At 41.8% G+C, this 17,205-nt stretch overlaps 2 protein-coding genes across 3 annotated transcripts in view; one reads left to right on the plus strand and one right to left on the minus strand.

Moving 5' to 3' along the window:
* Positions 1 to 314: 314 nt before the first annotated feature.
* Positions 315 to 4,608, minus strand: LOC128436793 (beta-2-glycoprotein 1). The gene is made up of 8 exons (XM_053418648.1): positions 4,445 to 4,608; positions 3,957 to 4,136; positions 3,051 to 3,147; positions 2,881 to 2,957; positions 2,058 to 2,243; positions 1,714 to 1,893; positions 941 to 1,138; positions 315 to 563 (listed from the first exon to the last, which is right to left on the minus strand). The coding sequence occupies exons 1-8, from the start codon at positions 4,512 to 4,514 to the stop codon at positions 445 to 447; spliced, it is 1,107 nt and encodes a 368-aa protein (XP_053274623.1). The 5' UTR covers positions 4,515 to 4,608; the 3' UTR covers positions 315 to 444.
* Positions 4,609 to 6,459: 1,851 nt separating this feature from the next.
* Positions 6,460 to 17,205, plus strand: part of LOC128436790 (protein kinase C alpha type) — a 132,525-nt gene continuing 121,779 nt past the window's right edge. The window contains exons 1-2 of one of the 2 annotated variants that reach the window (XM_053418645.1): positions 6,460 to 6,910; positions 9,742 to 9,773. In XM_053418645.1, coding sequence (XP_053274620.1) covers positions 6,744 to 6,910; positions 9,742 to 9,773 — 199 coding nt within the window. In that variant the 5' untranslated portion in view covers positions 6,460 to 6,743. The remainder of the gene's footprint in view (positions 6,911 to 9,741; positions 9,774 to 17,205) is intronic. The other variant, XM_053418646.1, reaches the window with a different exon arrangement.

Below are 17,205 nucleotides of genomic sequence, written 5' to 3' on the forward strand. Positions count from 1 at the left end.
GTGCACCTACACAAACACAATTAAGGATCAACTAAAGATGTTTTTGTTTTATTTAACTTTTAATTCACTTTTTGATCTATAAAACAACTAGAATGGCAGAGTGCAAACCTTTGTCAGGCCCAACAGTCCCTTTTGGCAAAACCACATTTAAATCCACCAGATCCACCTTTATATTTGTATCTGCATGTTTTTATTGTAACCCAGGTGTTGTACTATGTATGTTCATTATTTATCTACATAGTGTGTATGAATCTGCAGCCTGGAAATAACTACGTTTCTCTTTAGTCGTCATCATTAGTCACCACACCAAAAGATAGATTTTTTTAATGCTTTAATTCACAATTAAAGTTATTGGATTATGATCAAAATAAAAGATCATGATGACAGGTTTATTAACCAAGATAATGGTTAATAATATCCCATCTATGGGTCTCAGGTCAGATGTTACGCAGGTCTTGCAGGGCCCGCAGGGCTCGTGGTGCTTGCAGGGGGTGAAGCAGCACACATTGTGATTTCAGATGGGAGAGAACTGGCCCTTAACGTGTACTCCACCTTGCCCGGTTCTAAAAGCAAGAAGTACAGAGGCAGACGTATTACTTATATGGTATGATTTCAGACATTTCATATCACCATATGGCAACATCACAACACATCTAACATGTTACCTGACGTTTATAGAAGGGAAAAAACACGTTGTATTGTTACGAGTGAAAACGTGTGGATTATTGGAGAAGTTGTGCCCGAACTCGGTTTTGATATTTCTTATCTGATGGTTACTCTCCACGGTATATACCGAACATTCTAGATATAGATGTGTAATACAATGTATACTTTTTGCACCTGTATAAGTAGTAATGGTGCCTCAGCTGAAAGCATGTCTTTCATCCTGGGAAAGTTGTCCAATCGTTAGTCTTGATTTATTGAGCTGGCGAGAACTCACCCACAAAGCATTCTGGGATGTCCAGGGTTCCATCATCACAGGTGCTTGCCACAGGGTAGCCGCACTTCTCGGCTCTGTTCCGACAGTAGAAGACGACGGGTTCTCTGTGCAGGACTCTGTTGGGCTTCAGGTCTGAGATCCAGAGCTTCCTGGCGTTGTAGAAGATTCGGCCTCTTTTGATGCCAACTTTGCAGGGAGCTGGAAGGTGAAAAAACACAGGTAAAGCATTATCTGACCAGACATCGCAAATCCAGTTATAAAATCAAAAATTTCAAAAGCTCATTTGAATTCCCCCCCCCCCCCCCTACATTTCAAAGCGGTACTAAGTGTTGAGAGGCTGTCATTGTGTCTCTTTACCAATTGACTCCTTTTCAGAACCAGAGAATGCAGACAAGCACAGCATGAGCATATCTGGATATTCTTATATTTCGATTAAAGATTATATTTTCATCCGTGGTTGTTGGATTGGTAGCAGGATTACGCAAAAAAACGATTTACATGACATTTGGTGGAGGGGTGGGGCCTGACCCAAGACTGAACCCTGATCCAGGACTCCTTTTTACGTTTTATAACATTTGGATGAAAAAACAGCCGTGTTTGAGGGACTGATGCAAATACAAATAAAAATCCGGGTCTATTGAATTTAAATGTTGTTCGACAGGGGACTGTTATGCGCTCTGACAACTGATTGATGCATAAATTAATCCAGAATATTTGACAGTAACAAAACACAAATTTAGCTTTTAACAAGAACTCATTTACCCACGACTCACCTCTGCACACTGGCCTGACAGACCAGGTTCCTGTGTTTTGGCACTGGACCTCGGCCTCACCGTCCAGAACGTAGTGCTCATTGCAGCCATACTTAACCTTCTCCTTGTAGCCATGTTGTCTCATCACAGCAAAGGTGATGAAGCCGTTTGGTATACCTGCTGGAATGGAGCAGCTCACCTCTGGGATGATCAGAAACAGGACAAAAGAACAGGTGAGGAGTTTTGAAGTGTAGAAATTTAGGGGAAATCATTTTAAAGTCCGGGAGACTATTAAACTGTATTTTGCCTAAACCATGGAGGTAAGAGACGGTCGAATATAGGAGTATTTGACATCTTCTCTGTACCTCGGCACACTGGAGGTTCAGTTGCCCTTCCATCAGCCCTGCAGGATCCCCTCTCATGACTGGGTGCTTTAGGTGGGTTACACTCATACGTCCAGCCTTGTCCATACATGGTGCTGGTTCCAGTAACTGGCTTATCATGGACGATTCTCCCATCTCTAGGTGGCGTGGGCAGAGGACAGTTCACAGCTGTAAGGACAAAACAAAAAACTGCATCAACTGCATTTAGATATTGGTTCTTTCCTGAGCCATACAACATCCTTCCACCAAGTTTCAGTAATAATCCATCCAGTGGTTTTTGTGTAATCATATCAATAGACGAACAGAAAAAAAAATGGACAGGGGTGAAACAAACACTGAATATTATAACTTTAATGGAGGAGAATGTATTGTAGCACTGTTGGACGAGATTCCACTGGTTTTAGGTTGGGCTTCCTGATGAACTGACAACTGAAACAATTTCACACATCAGTAAAAGTCACACATACAGTACTACTTTCTACTTTAAATGAACAATAGGGGAGAATTTACTTTATGAATACAATTATATAGTAACACGATGAGATAAACTACAGTTTGTGGTCGGTTTTGATGATCCTTGCCGTAAATCAATTTCCCTGAAAGGGACACTAAAGGTACTTTGAGGTGAAAGCAATTGCAGGTTCAACAATAAATAAAATTAAGAGCAGCTTCCCAGTTAAGTTAGAAATGTTTCTGTACTTTCTTTCTATATAGTTTACATACGATTTAATGTCTGAATTTTATCTCAGCTGAACACTGATACAATCGATGAATCTTTTCCATTGTGTGTATTTTCCTTCGGTACCTTTGCAGAGAGGGGGGGGATTGCTCCAGGAACCATCGTGTAAACACCTGCTCTCATTGGCTCCTTGCATGACGTACCTTGTGAACATGAAAACGTCATTACACTGACAGATATTATCATCGTAACACACAGGCTGCAGTGATGGAGGAATTCATGCATTCGAACGTTACCCATCGTCACACGTGTAGTTCAGCACACTCTTGAATGGAGCTTCTGTTCGCCCCCTCGCTAAAGGCTGCAGAGGTCCGGGGATCGGACACATCTTAACTGTAGAAATATGAGATAATAGAACACTGAGGTTAAATGATAACCCTAACGCTAACACCAGGATAATAGAAAGTGTAATATTGACAAACTAATTTAAATGGGGCACCAGGTTATATTATGGTACTTTAAGCTTGGGTCATTAACTTGAATGTTTTCTGATCTGAACATATTAGAAAGTTTATGATTGTAACCCAAAGGTGGCCTGAATTTCTTTTGTGCTATTTTGGCCATATTCCCCATTTACCACATGGGCCACTCATGGTTCACATTCAGATTACACCTTCCCCAGCACCGCAGAGCACAAAAAACTTTGCCAAAAAAAGGCTCACATTTGGAAGTGAACACAGAGAGAACTTCGCTTAAGACTGAAGTAAAGAGCGTCTCCTTGGCATGGCGATACCACTAACCAAACACTTTTCTGACCGGCCTCTGCTTTCGATTTACCTGGCTTTGTTGGGGGAGTGCCAGACTAACAGCTAAGATTTCTACAGCTAGGAAGTCTTATGCAAAAAAGTGCCATTGTGTTATCATGCGACATCTCAAAGGCGGAACTATCGGCTGAACTACTGTGCAGGCATTTCATCAGTGCCATGCAGGAGCAGAGTTGTCAGCGGCAGATTGAACTCCCTCTGCCATGGACTTTAGACTTTTTTAACTTTGCAGACCTTGTACATTCACCAACAACCTATAAAGCACGTTAGAGGAAAGAGAAATACTTCTAAAATCACATGTCTCCTTTAAAAAATATAGCTGTGCTACTGTTACACCCCTGTGAGCAAGCTGACACCATCTACATCGACTCAACTCACGGGAACATGCCAGATCCGACTGTGTCCACTCTCCTGAGGCCAAGCAGGTGATCCGTCGAGTGGTCGGCGTTGAGGGCGAGTACCCCTGTTCACATGTGAGGGCCACCTCTTCTCCTGCCTCATACACACGCTTCAGCGTCGCCTCATCAACCCCGTCGGTGACAGGAGGAGGGCCACATACTGGTTAAAGAAATCATTTGACTCATGCATGAGGGGCAGGATTCACAGCAGTAAGGTTCATGCTCTGCAGCTAAAGTATTTTGATGTAACACAGCAACAATACTGAACTACTAACGATTCAATGTGTAGATTATAACACTGAGAACTGTTGTCAAAGTTCACTTGATTAAACACCTTTGACCGTATGGTGCAAATCCAAACAGCTAGTCAAGCAGGAATACTTGCAGAACTTTACCAATAAACAAAATCCAATACTTTGATGCTCAGCTGCAAAGAAATCTACTTCCCTGCTCCATGTTCGTTTTTACCTTTCTTCGATGTTACAGTTGCGCATGCAATTATTGGGAAGAGTAGAAACAAAGTCCAAGTCGGAGCCATCTTCTTGAAAGTGGAGTCCCCTCAGTTTCCCCTGCACCTGGCTGGAGGATGGGGGGGCCAACATAAGGGCTGCTGGGTAAAGGGTCCATGTTAGCGTGCTCCAATCAGATGCCAGAGTCAGCTCCTATCGATCGAGTACAAAGGTTTCAACTCCTGCATATTTACTTAGTACTGATCGATAACCTTGATTAGGTACAAGAGCGGGCAGCGGGTCCACAGCGTGATGTGAACTCATGAATAATGAAAGATGGAGACAGGCACACACACACACACACACACATAGACACACACACACTAGCACACACACACACAGGCATGCACGCACAACCTAGTGAAATGGAGGAGGTTTAATATAGATGCGAGAGAGAAGATTGATTATTAGAAAAACTATTGAAAAACTCTGGACTGCAGAACCATAATCACAAACATGAAACAATAACATAGAATGTCACTCAGTAGAGCTCATTCCTCCGCCAAAGCCAAACTGTCCCCTTAAATTCAAGCAAGCTGCACAATATTTTACACACTTAGACTTTTAATGTAACTAATTTATTCATCTAGATCAATTTATTATTCTCTGAGTCAAAAATCAACAAAATTGCTAAAATCAACGGTTCGCAATGTCGAAGAAGATGAGAAATAAAACTCCCTGATCTGCTTCCACACTAAAATGTAATGGTTTCTTCCCTGAGCCATGCTTCATCCTTCCATAAAGTTCTGTGTTAATCTGTGCTGTAGATTGTGCCATCTTGCAAACAGACAACCAGGACATGGGTGAGAACAACCTGCTTGGAGGAGGTAACAATGTGTCATGTGGCTGACGGTTTAAAGCTCTCCCTCTTTTCTACTACTTTGCTTTTTATTGGATGCTTGTTTTCAGTGGGCTGCAGCTCAGTGTCAGACGATTTCAGATGTATCTAAACTGATCTAATTTGAAAATATTTGGCTCTGTATTATTTTGCTTGTTGTCATTGATGTTTTGTATACTTATTTATATTTGTGCTACAGGTGAAGCAGTTTGAAACAGCTGTTTCGAAAGGTCCTATACGAATGAAGTCAGTATTATCATTATTATAATTACCATTGTTATTATTAATAATAATAAAGAATCACTTCAGCTCGTTATTACTCATACTAATAATAATAATAAAGAGCTGAAATTACTCTAATATTCTACATGTGTGAACTGCTGATGTTGAACGTTATGAGTTCAAGAGAAGTGTAATGCGCCTTCTCTCCACCCGGGGACGCACCCACTCCAGATTCCTGCAGCGGGACCAGCGCCCTCCCACAGTGAATCCTGTGGCGTGACATCAGCCTGAGTGACAAGGAGGAAGCGGAGTGGGGAAGAGTCAAGCTACACAGAGATACACACACTAAGATCAGGAAGTATCTCTTCAAAATAAAATGTCCAAAAGAGCCCTTTGGATCACTGTGCCAGAGCTTTAGAGGGTCACATGCCTTCTTGTTTGATTTGTTAAATATGCTTGTGCTAAAGTCGTTTTTGTCTCTTTGATTCCCACACTTAAACCGATGAATTGATCAGGTGTGGATCTGAAGCTTAATAAGACCCAGGATTAATTTGTAATTAATGAAAAAACTAATTCATTAATTATTTCAATTTTATTTTATTTGTATAGAGCAAAATCATAATATACATTAGCTCAAGGTACATTACAAATAAGGTCAAGAACTAATTATATTCGTCATAAGTCATTCACGAGGTTATTTTAGTTTTTTTAAAGCACCTTGTTACTGTGGTTCTGAATAATAATAGTAATAATACAAATAATAATAATAATAACAACAATAAATACCATAACTATTATTACAGCTTGTTATTATAGTTATTATTATATGTGATCAATAACATCTGGATGAGAAGAGCAAGACAAAGAGTATTTTACTCTGAAGGCTTAACCGGACGTGCTCTCTAACATGTGTAGCTTGTGGCACGGAGCTGTCAGTGGAGCAGCTCAGTGGTGTGTACAGTCAGGGAAGCCCTCACTCTCACACACACACACACACACACACTCTCTCACTCTCTCACGCACACACACACTCAGTAGGTCCGGTGTCTCCGGTGAGCACCGCCGCTCCGCTCTCTGCTGGCTCCACACCCCGAGTCCGAGCGCGTCTCTTCCTAAAGCAGCAGCAGCAGCAGCAGCAACACGTCCGGACCGGGGATCGAACCAGGCTGTAGCGTTGATCGAACACCAGCGGGGGGACATGGCCGATGGAAGTTTCAACGAGTCGTCCACCGGGGAAGTAGCGAATCGCTTCGCCCGCAAAGGAGCGCTGAGGCAGAAGAACGTCCACGAGGTGAAGGACCACAAGTTCATCGCTCGGTTCTTCAAGCAGCCGACTTTCTGCAGCCACTGCACCGACTTCATCTGGTGAGTCTTCCGCCTCGACACCTCCTCCACCCCCTGACTGCTGCTGCTGCCTCTGCCGCCGCTGCCTGTTGCTCTCTGCACACAACTTGAGGGGATGATGTAACTTCAGGGCGAACTTTTTCCTTCGCGGTCCTGCAGCCTGCTCACATCTGGCAGAGTCGACTCTCTCTAAAAAGGAGTTTCAGCCCCAAACGGTGGAGACGTGCTCGGGCTGTGTGACACATGGGAGGAGTCCTGCTGCTGTCAGTGTCAGGATCATTACACAGGGTGCTTGTAGGCTGGGGATTGTCTCGATTTTCCTGGAAATTCCCAGTGAATAGCTCATATAAAAACATTAAAAACAAACAAATTAGACACGAAACATCATATTAATAATTTAGGATATATATACATGTAGTACAGTTAGCGGCTTGGGGACATATTGTCCTTTTCAACATCTATTTTTGGATAATATTGGCTGTGTTAAAGGGATAGTTCACAGAAAAATGAAAATTCACTCATTGTCCACTCACCACTCTGCCGGTGGAGGGGCGGGTGAAGTGTTTGAGTCCACAACACTTGCGGAGTTTCAGGGGTAAACAGCGTCGCAGCCAAATACAATACAATTGAAGTAGATGGCGACCACCTGTTCAAACGTAAAAAAAAATATACTCCATACTGCTACAAGTCTCATTCAAATTCTACTTAAGTTTACACCGTTTTAGCCTAAATGTCCTTTGTGATCCCCGTGGGGATGCGGCTCCTCAGGAGGACAACAGTGGACTTTGAGGCTAAAAACATAGTGTAAATTACAATGTTTTGAGTCGGCATAATTGTGAGTAGATGAGTGAATTTTCATTTTTGGGTGAACTATCCATTTAATGCACATGGCATGAAAGCTGGGTATTTGTTTTTGTTTTTTTTTAAATCCCAGCCTACAGAATATTTTACACATATTTTACACATAAAATCTGTCTTTTATGATCATTTTAATAACGAATTCCCCATATTTATGCTCTGGGCTTCAAATTTGTATATTTTACTATTTAGCACCATGTTGACCCATTTTCCCATATCTGGCACGTAGGTGAAATACATACTTTTTTTCTGGGTTTCCTGTAGTTACACTTTTTCTGTACAACGGAACCCACAACCCCAACGTCTGCAGCTGAATTGGTGTTGAAAGGAAGTGAAAAAAATGGAAGGTTATTCTTTAACCACACGCAGATCAAGAGCCACTCTCTCTGGTGCCTTCTCACCCGGGAGGCGTGCCTGCAGAGGTTGAACCTGTTTACAGTCTTTGGATGACTAATAGGTTTCCTCATCTCTGAAGCTTAAAAAGCCTCTATCTAAAGCCACAGTTTTTTCTATACTTACTGGGTAACTTGAGCGGTTATTGATGAGAAAATCTTCAGAATTTGTGCAGCTTCACTGGCAGCGCAGAGCCTCAGTGGAAAAAACACTTCACCTTCTTCTGCAGTGAAATGTTTCAATATATGCACAGGTTGCCTTTGTGCCGCAGCTCTTTCCATGGAAAGAGAGAAAATGTTACGGAAAGTGTGACTAAGCTGGAGTTTCTCACTGTTACATGCAGAATCCCTCCACTCCTCAGAGTCTGGAACACACTGATCAGACGTCAGATGTCTTTAAACACTTAAATATCACCGCTCAGACTTTGTCTCCACTTTAGCTTGAGGTGATTTAAATGTTTTATTTGTGGAGTATCATCAACTTAATAGTCTGTTAACTGTGAGAGGTACAAACCTGCGATGCACTTACAGTTGCAGTCCCCTGTGGGTGCAGGTGAGAGGCTGATCTCAGATCCTTTTATTGCTGGTGGCTTATGACCTCAACGGTTTTACAGCTTGACCCCTGCCCTGCCCAACGCAGCCCCTGAGCTGTAATTATTAACAAGTTCTGAAATTTCATTGGTCGTTTTCAGTATTCGTCCCACAGTTTCATTCAAGTCAAGTTTCTTTCTACTGTAAAGTACATTTCATACAATAAGCATGTGGTTCAAGGTAAAAAATCAACTATACAAGTAAAAGTACTTGACATGACTTAAGATATGAGATACAAAATTTTACACAAAATACAAAGACAGAAAATATATAAAATAATAAAATTAAATAAATCAAATAGAATACCTAGAATAACTTAGATATTTATATAATAGATATAAAAAATCTAAAGTAAATAATTGAATGATATTATGATAACATTTTGATTGAATTTAAATTTGAAAATGAGAAAAATACAAAAAAATACATTAATAAAAATAAAAAATAACATGAGAAACGTTCTAGCAAACAGTGAAAACGATAGAGATATTAAATAGACATTAAAAACAGTGACTTTAACAAAAAAGTGACTTTATTCTAAAGGTGTTGGTTGTGGCTGAGGCTCACAGCTTATCAGGAAAGTTCCTCCATGCCAAAGCTCAGAAAACCATTTCCTCATGGATGTGGCTTTGTGCACAGCGTCATTGTTGTCCTGCTGGGAAAGGAAGGGCCTTCCCTAGCACTGTGAGCATGAGGTTGGAGGAACACTAGAGTCTAGAATATCACTGTGTGTACTGAAGTATTATCATTGTGCTTTAAGTCGTACTAAAAAAATGTGATAAACACAAAATGTTGTCGTAAAGTTAACATGAAATTGGTTTTTCAATGTTTATTTTTTTGATTTGGTGGATTTAAAGCACTTCTCTGGTTCAGTGGTTGCGTGCACTCTATGCAACACCCTTTCCATGGAATGAACAAACATATCTCTGTGGGAATGGCTGGGTTTACTAAGTACATTCAAGACACACATGACAGAATACATATTGAATTCTTCATTCTTTGTTTTCACAGGGGATTCGGAAAACAAGGATTCCAGTGCCAAGGTAGAAAGCAAACCGACTGACCTGATGTGACTCATTCAAATATTATGAGAGCTGTGTGTGTGTGTGTGTGTGTGTGTGTGTGTGTGTGTGTGTGTGTGTGTGTGTGTGTGTGTGTGTGTGTGTGTGTGTGTGTGTGTGTGTGTGTGTGTGTGTGTGTGTGTGTGTGTGTGTGTGTGTGTGTGTGTGTGTGTGTGATTATGTATAAGCTGTTTAAAGGTTAGTGTTTTTTTCAAGTGTGCATCTTGTGGTATTTACATTAGGGTTAGGGTTAGATGGACTGTTGCTGTCACACAAACCCTTTCATTTAAATCTCTCTTCTGTGGTGTATGCTGCAAAGACACCTGCTCCATTTCCCTTTGAAAGCTAACACAGGAGAAGGATCTCTAATGGTCTGTGAATGTATCTTAATCGTGTGGCCAGAAGGAAATGAGCCTAACTATGTTTTTCATTTCATGTGTATGTTGTTTGTCTCTGTGGTCTCATATAATGAGTTAACACTTGAGCTATATTACACTCCAAGCAGCCTCTTTGAGCTTGTTGCCTGGTACTCGGTTAGATAAATGGAGTCAAATGTGGTGATAACTGCTTCCGCTCAGTAAAAGCGGGCCTGTCGTAAAGGCTCAGTGAGTGTTAGTTGATCATGAGCTGAAGGCCGAGGGATGACAGGTGTTTTAGAAAAGATGGAACAGGAAGTGAAGGAGCAGACGTGAGAGTCCAAGCACAAATTTGCACAAATAAGGGAAGATGTCGCGGCTCCCCAGTCACCAACCTCGCGCTGAAGGTGGATTTTCAATCAACCTGCCATTTTGATCTTCAGCATGCATCAACTCCCAGAATTCCTCATCTGATGTGGAAACTTTGGGGCTTGCCAAAGTTGGACTCAGGCTGCGAGTGCCCAAGTAGCAGATGATGTCAAAGTCCTGTTTCACTATCATTGTAGAGACTTTTGCACTGTTTTCCCACATCTGTCTCTTCAGTATACAACACCTGTCTGTTAAGCAGATACAGCACAAGAGACATTGAAAGGTTAGAGTGAGATTTGGATTTTCCTTTGCGTACAGTCCAAATAGAAATCTCTGAATTAAAAGTTTGTAAAACAAAATAAAAAAAATGATGGGTCCCTTGAGGTCTCACAAATGTCGCAAAGCCACGTTTTGATGTTTTAAATCGTGCATTGTTCTCTCCGCAGTTCTCTCCTTTGCTGCATTTATTTGTGGTTGTTGGGTGTATTGGTGCGTTAAGTGATTTGAATTGATATCAGGATGTGAAATGGTCACAGCACATCTCTTCATCTGCTTGAATATTACTTGGGAACACACTGTATCTCCAGATGGTAAACTTTTGGAGCAGGCCCTGTTTTAACCTGTCGTCTGTCTGCCTGCTGAGAGCTATATGCTAGTCACATGAACTCACACAGCGAAAACAGTATCTCCTAAGTTTATGCTTAAACCGGGCCCCTTGCTGAGGATGCTTAACTGTATGGATGTTTTAACGGGCCAGTGAGGAGTCAGAGTAGAGAAGGCGGTTGACAGCAGAGCAAAGAGCGCCACACACAGCTCTTCAATGGGTTAAAACACTAAGTTAGAGATCTTTTATGTTCTCTGACATGTTTTCATATAATTTTGATACTGCGGTTTGTCCAACATTTTGCGTTTTAAATTCTTGCATTTGAAAACCCTCCCGGACCAATGGAAATGAAATGGAAGCTGGATTTTGTGGAAGGTTTCCCCTGACTATACTTGTCAACATAGTTTTTATCAGATGGTGATGTAGTGTCTGTCATCCGGAGAGTCCAAACAGTGGAAATGTATATCCAGTGAAAGACTTTATTGGAAACATGGTGGATCGATTACTACTTAGTGAGCTGTTATGTAGCACAGGAGACAGTCTCGCTCTGTTGGAGACTTAAAGATAAACACTTGGCTGTGGATGACATTTGATCTCAATGATCTCCAATCTCTTGAGAGTGTTGGATTGAGTGAGACACACAGAGGTATTTACTGAATCATTACTTATCATACGAACACACTCAGATGATTCATCGTGTTTCCTGTGTCTGACTGGACCTTTAAATTGTTCAACATGCAGTATAGGAGCAAGTGTATTAACCCGTGTCTGCATGTGAATCCATTGACAGCCCGACACCCACTCGTCTGTGTGATCTCCCCTCACTGAGGTGAGATGCATCCTGCTCTCACTCGGGTGAAACCAGGCTCAGCAGTGAGTCAGTCCAAGATGTCGGAGTGTTGACACCTTAGCATGTTTTTGCATAAGCTGACATTTTCATCAGCGTGTCTGTCAACCCCCACCCCTTCCTCTAAGTTGTCTATTTCATCCTCCGTCATTGTTACTATCACAGCCTTTGATACTTGAGATTATACATTTAATGATTACAAGGACGCCAGAGAAAGGAGTGCTGCATAAAACAGAACAACCTCTGCTCTGCTGTGATTTTTCTCTTGTTGTGTAAAACACCGAGGCCGTCAACCACATTGAAACCGATTCATTTTTTCTCCCACCATAAATCCATGCCTGGGCCTCTTAAATAAATAATGCCTGCCTTATCTGGAGAAAGGTGATTGGTTACACTGCAGCTATTCAAAGAGGGAAAGGTCCCCACTTTATAATACAGTATCTGCTTAGACATAAATTATTAAACCGAAGCTTCTATACAAATGGGGGTCAGGTCCTCCAGTGGAGAAAGAGAGAGCAGGGCTGTCAATACTTTAAAAATGACAAAGTGATAAACTGGAGAGTGGCATTTCTGTAACTAGAGTGACATTTCATTTTTCAGCCCTGTTAAATGTCCCTTTTCCAAGAATAGGGTGGGCTCAGAAGGTGTTACGGCACATGCATAGTTTATAGTGCTGTCAGCTGGAGGCTGTAGTTTTTTTATGCTTGTGTGATTATTATTTTTTTTATCAAATGTATCATCTCAAACAGATAATTAAAGCTGAAATTATTAATCATTGGATTAAGTCTTTTCCATTAATAGAAAATAAGTCTCTTTTTGATGAACAGTTTATAATTTAAGTTATTTTTATACTCCAAATCCCAGAGAATGTGATTGATACTCTGGGATTTTGGACTGTTATCAATTTGCACTTTGGTAATTTGTGATGGGCAATGTTGGCTATTTGTAAACAAAATCATAAATCAGTTAATCCAGGAAGTTAATGAAAATTGTCAGTTGTCGCCTTGCCAACGACGCTGTACTGGACCATGTGATGTGAGGATATTTAGTTGGGCATTCAAATCATCAGTTTATTTACATGAACCTGTTTAGACGCAGAGGAACAAATCAAACCGCAGTCAACATGACACTTGCATTGCATTTTAGAGCAAAGTTAATGTTGTGGAAACAAACAAGCCTGTCAGAAACAGCCTTTCTAGATGGTATCGTCATTGTGAACAGTCCGTCTGTCGTCTCATGGACACTTTTCTTGTGGAGTCGTATTTCAAGGCCCTGGCCTGCTGCCATCGGTTCATGCAGAGGCGTATCTCAAATCACCATTGAAGGGACATTTTGGACAGAATGACGTTCTTTGGAAACTCTGCTGTCGGTGGGTCAGGGCTTCTCAATTGGATTTCGATTCTTGAAGATCTGATTTGCCAAGCGTTTAATCTGACAGTGTAATCCTGCCCTGTGACCTGGTGCAGCTTCGTTCAGCTAAACGCATTCATAGTTGAGCCGTTCTTCTTATGTGTTTGGGGGTCTAGTGCATGCTTCAATGGCATATGAGCACACACACCTTTTCCGACTTGAACTTTGAAGTTTGCCTTTCACATATGAGGAATGCAGGAGGTGATCGTCCAGGTCCGACATTTACAGTAAGGGTAAAATGCCCAGAATAATCCGCCGAGATGTGTCGTGTGAGTAGCATATGCAGGAGGCAGGAAATGATGTGTGGATTCCGCTGTGGAAAGCACAGTGTTTTTGTGGACAGCATAAACCACCATCAAGCTCTCAAACCTCATGGTCTTTCCAAGTCCATCTTCATCTACATCTACTACGTGTATGGACCCTCGTTTTCATCCTGAGATATTTGTATTCTTCCAGTTTCCTGTCTGCTGTGTTTGACCACATCAACACGCCCACCCATTAACTCTGACATTTTCCGGACATGGCAAGAGAAGTTCTGCAAAATGCCTGGAGCCACTGACTCGGACATTTGCATTCTCACTTACAGCCCCTTGGGAAAATTTCAGGAAAATGTGCAGACTTCACTGCATGTCTGAAATAAAATGGCTTTTCTATAGCCAGTTATATACTTTATGTGTCCACAAATGCTCATGGGTCTGAATGACCTTTAGACATTTTGTCATCTGAGGGTGTTTTTGAGAGTGTACCCACCATTTTGGCCCCATTTTGGGCAATAACTGTACATGAGCTCTGCTACACCACAATGGGAGAGGCTGTGTGAGGCGATCCGCTGCCGCCTTCACGTCTACAATTCATCCAACAGAGCAGCTGTTCTTCTTCTTGCATGGATGTCATCACTTTGATATGATTTGAAGTTCACATGCTTGAAATATATAAATACCAATCTACTACACACTGATGTATGGAAAGTGTCCTTCAAGTAGACTCTAAGCGTAGTATGATTCAAACAACTATCGGCTGGGTCCATATCCCCAACGAGTACAACTGAGGATTAACAGGATGTTGTTGGTATCATGAGGCCATTACGCCCTGCGACTATAGGCTTAAAACACAAATCCATTAGTAGGACACACTATCCTGCGGTTTGATCCTGTATCCGATTTTATTAATAACAAGCTTTTTAGTCCATCAAACTCAGCTAATGCTCCTCCTTGGATCTCTTCTTGGACATGAAGCAGGAAATCGTTTCTGAGATTTTACAACTTTGGCTCAAAACGTCATCGGTCAAATGATTGCAAAAATACATTAGTAGACTGCAGCTTTGTTATTTCAAAATGTCTGGTGTTAGAGGCCTTAGACTAGGAAGGTGAAAGGATGTGAGAAGAGAAAGGCATCAACACAGATGGTAATGTTCTTGGTATTCCCGTGGCAACGCTCATTCCCTGCTCCTCGTAACGCAGAAGATTTCCTTGAGGACCTAGGAGTTCCTCAGTGGATTGGACATTTATTGGTGGACGTTAGCCAAATGAATCCTTACTCGGCATTTCCTGTGTTCTCCGATGCACAAGAGGAGAAACTAATGAGATTTGCTTTCGCGTCCCAAAAGAGAGGAAGTGATGTCCAGCCATAAAAATGAAGCGAGGGAATACGCAGATCAATGGCGATGACGTTTTGACCTTTGTTATGTAATTTTTGGCACATGTTCGCCTGCCTGCCATTGCAAATTGGTATATTGATTTTGTAACAACAACATGAATGCACCACAAGAAAGTGGTAAATCCAAACAGGAGAAGGACTCCCACCAGCAAAGACATAACAAGGAGCATCTGCTTAAAAAGGGGCTTCTTCTGTCTCATGGATGTGGTTAACAAGTCACAGACCCAAAGAATGTGCTTTGCAAATAATGCTGCCGACTGGTTACCACAACAACACCCACAAACAACACCACCACCACACAAGAATCATGTCTAACAGTACAGAGAGAGTCTACGAATGAGAGCCCCTAGAGAACCGTCCAGTGCTAAAAAAAAAACCCCACTCTCAAACTTAGCAAGAGACACAATATATTAACCCCCACAAATACAGGGAAGTGGTGCAAGGTTCATACAGAAAACATAATAATAATAATTTCAGCCATGAAAGGCTTTAGTGTTAATCCTCGATTCTGAGGAGGAGAGATTTGCGACGGAGACATGAAGCTCAGTTTACTGTAGTCACCGTGAGCCCCCAGGCTCAGTTATGACTGTGAAACCACAGACCACTCTGCCACATGTGCCTCTTCATCTCTACCACCTCATTGTGTGTGCCTTTGTCCGTGCCATCGCCTCTGTCGCTTTCCCCCCCACTTCTGTTGTAAAGCGGCAGAACAAAGACGCAGATTCAAGGCCGCCGGCTTTGATGCTGACCAGCTGAGTTTTGCAACATTAGCAGGTGTGCTACCAGCGTTCTTTGTTTTTCAATCTTTTCATCTCTCTTTGCATCTACAGTGGAAGCCGCTCATAGTGATCATGTTGGTCCTGGGCCAAAATGATGACAATAAACAGTTGATTACTGTAAACCGAATTGTGAGGCTTCTTTATGACAGGGAAGGAAAACGTAACACATCACATATTGCGCGCTCGCATAGGCACACACACACACACACATACACATTTGAAATGACACCACAATATATACACTGATCATCACATAATGATCAATACTTTTCTTTAATGATTAAATCTTTCTTGATATGCAACAATTCGTCAATTCAGCTAGTCTCACACGCTGAAACACACACACGCACTCACGCACACACATATTCACACAAACAGTGTCATCGGACACATGTGTAAACTAAGACTTGTTAAAAATAATATACTTTGTAAACTTACACAATGAATGAAGAGCTGGAGGAGATGGCGGGGCAGGCTCGGTTTTGCTCGATTCAGTTGGCAGTGGGCAGCGCTAATGAAAGAGACACAGACAGGAGCAGTAAAGGAATGAGGCAGGATATGTTTAGGAACAAGTCTGTCTTTTTGATCCATATAAATGGTTGATCTATATCCGTGATCACTATATCGGTTTTCCACTGTATTTGCTTTTTCTCTGCTTGTCCTCTATCATTTCTTGGGCTCTTTGCCAGAAAAACTGAACTCTACAGTTCACTCTGCCCTGCCTGGCAGAGCATGGGTTTGCTCCTATATAACTACGTCAATTCTGTCTTTATAAACAAACACATTTCTTATCCTGTCAGCTCCTGTTGGAGGAGCAGAGAAGAAGATGCAGGTATTTGGTTTATGCTGTTATTTCTCTGCTGATACAGCGATGCTGCACGTCTCAGGGTTAACATGTTCCAGCTGCTTCATGCTTGATCCTCTCTCTACAAATCAAGGTTGAAAAAACCCCAGCTTGAAATGGAGCAGAGCAGAGAAGAAGAACCGTGGCACATGTGTGAAAGTGTGTGTGCACATGTGTGTTTATGAGGCAGAGAGGGAAGGGGGCCGAGTTCATGGCAGACTATATTTAGAGTGGCTCCTCGGTCCCCTGAAGATATCCGCTGCTATGCATAGCGTCGTTTCTGTTTACATGAGGTCGTTTTAAAGATGGCCACGGTGGGATTACGTACACATTTGTCTGGGAACGTGCACGGTATCGACAAAGTTGTGCAGATCCAAGCAACTTTGTGACATACCACGCTCATGTGGCTGATTTCAGATGTTTCCTCTTCTTTATTTTCTTTCTCAAAACAATCAAATAAATGACCCCACAAGTTAGACGAATCGCTGACTTGACATTTTGAAACTTTCACCCTTTTATTTTTTACTTCAGCACATCTCTGTATTTCCA

Source organism: Pleuronectes platessa, chromosome 3 (assembly GCF_947347685.1).
Source record: "Pleuronectes platessa chromosome 3, fPlePla1.1, whole genome shotgun sequence".
NCBI lineage: Eukaryota > Metazoa > Chordata > Actinopteri > Pleuronectiformes > Pleuronectidae > Pleuronectes > Pleuronectes platessa.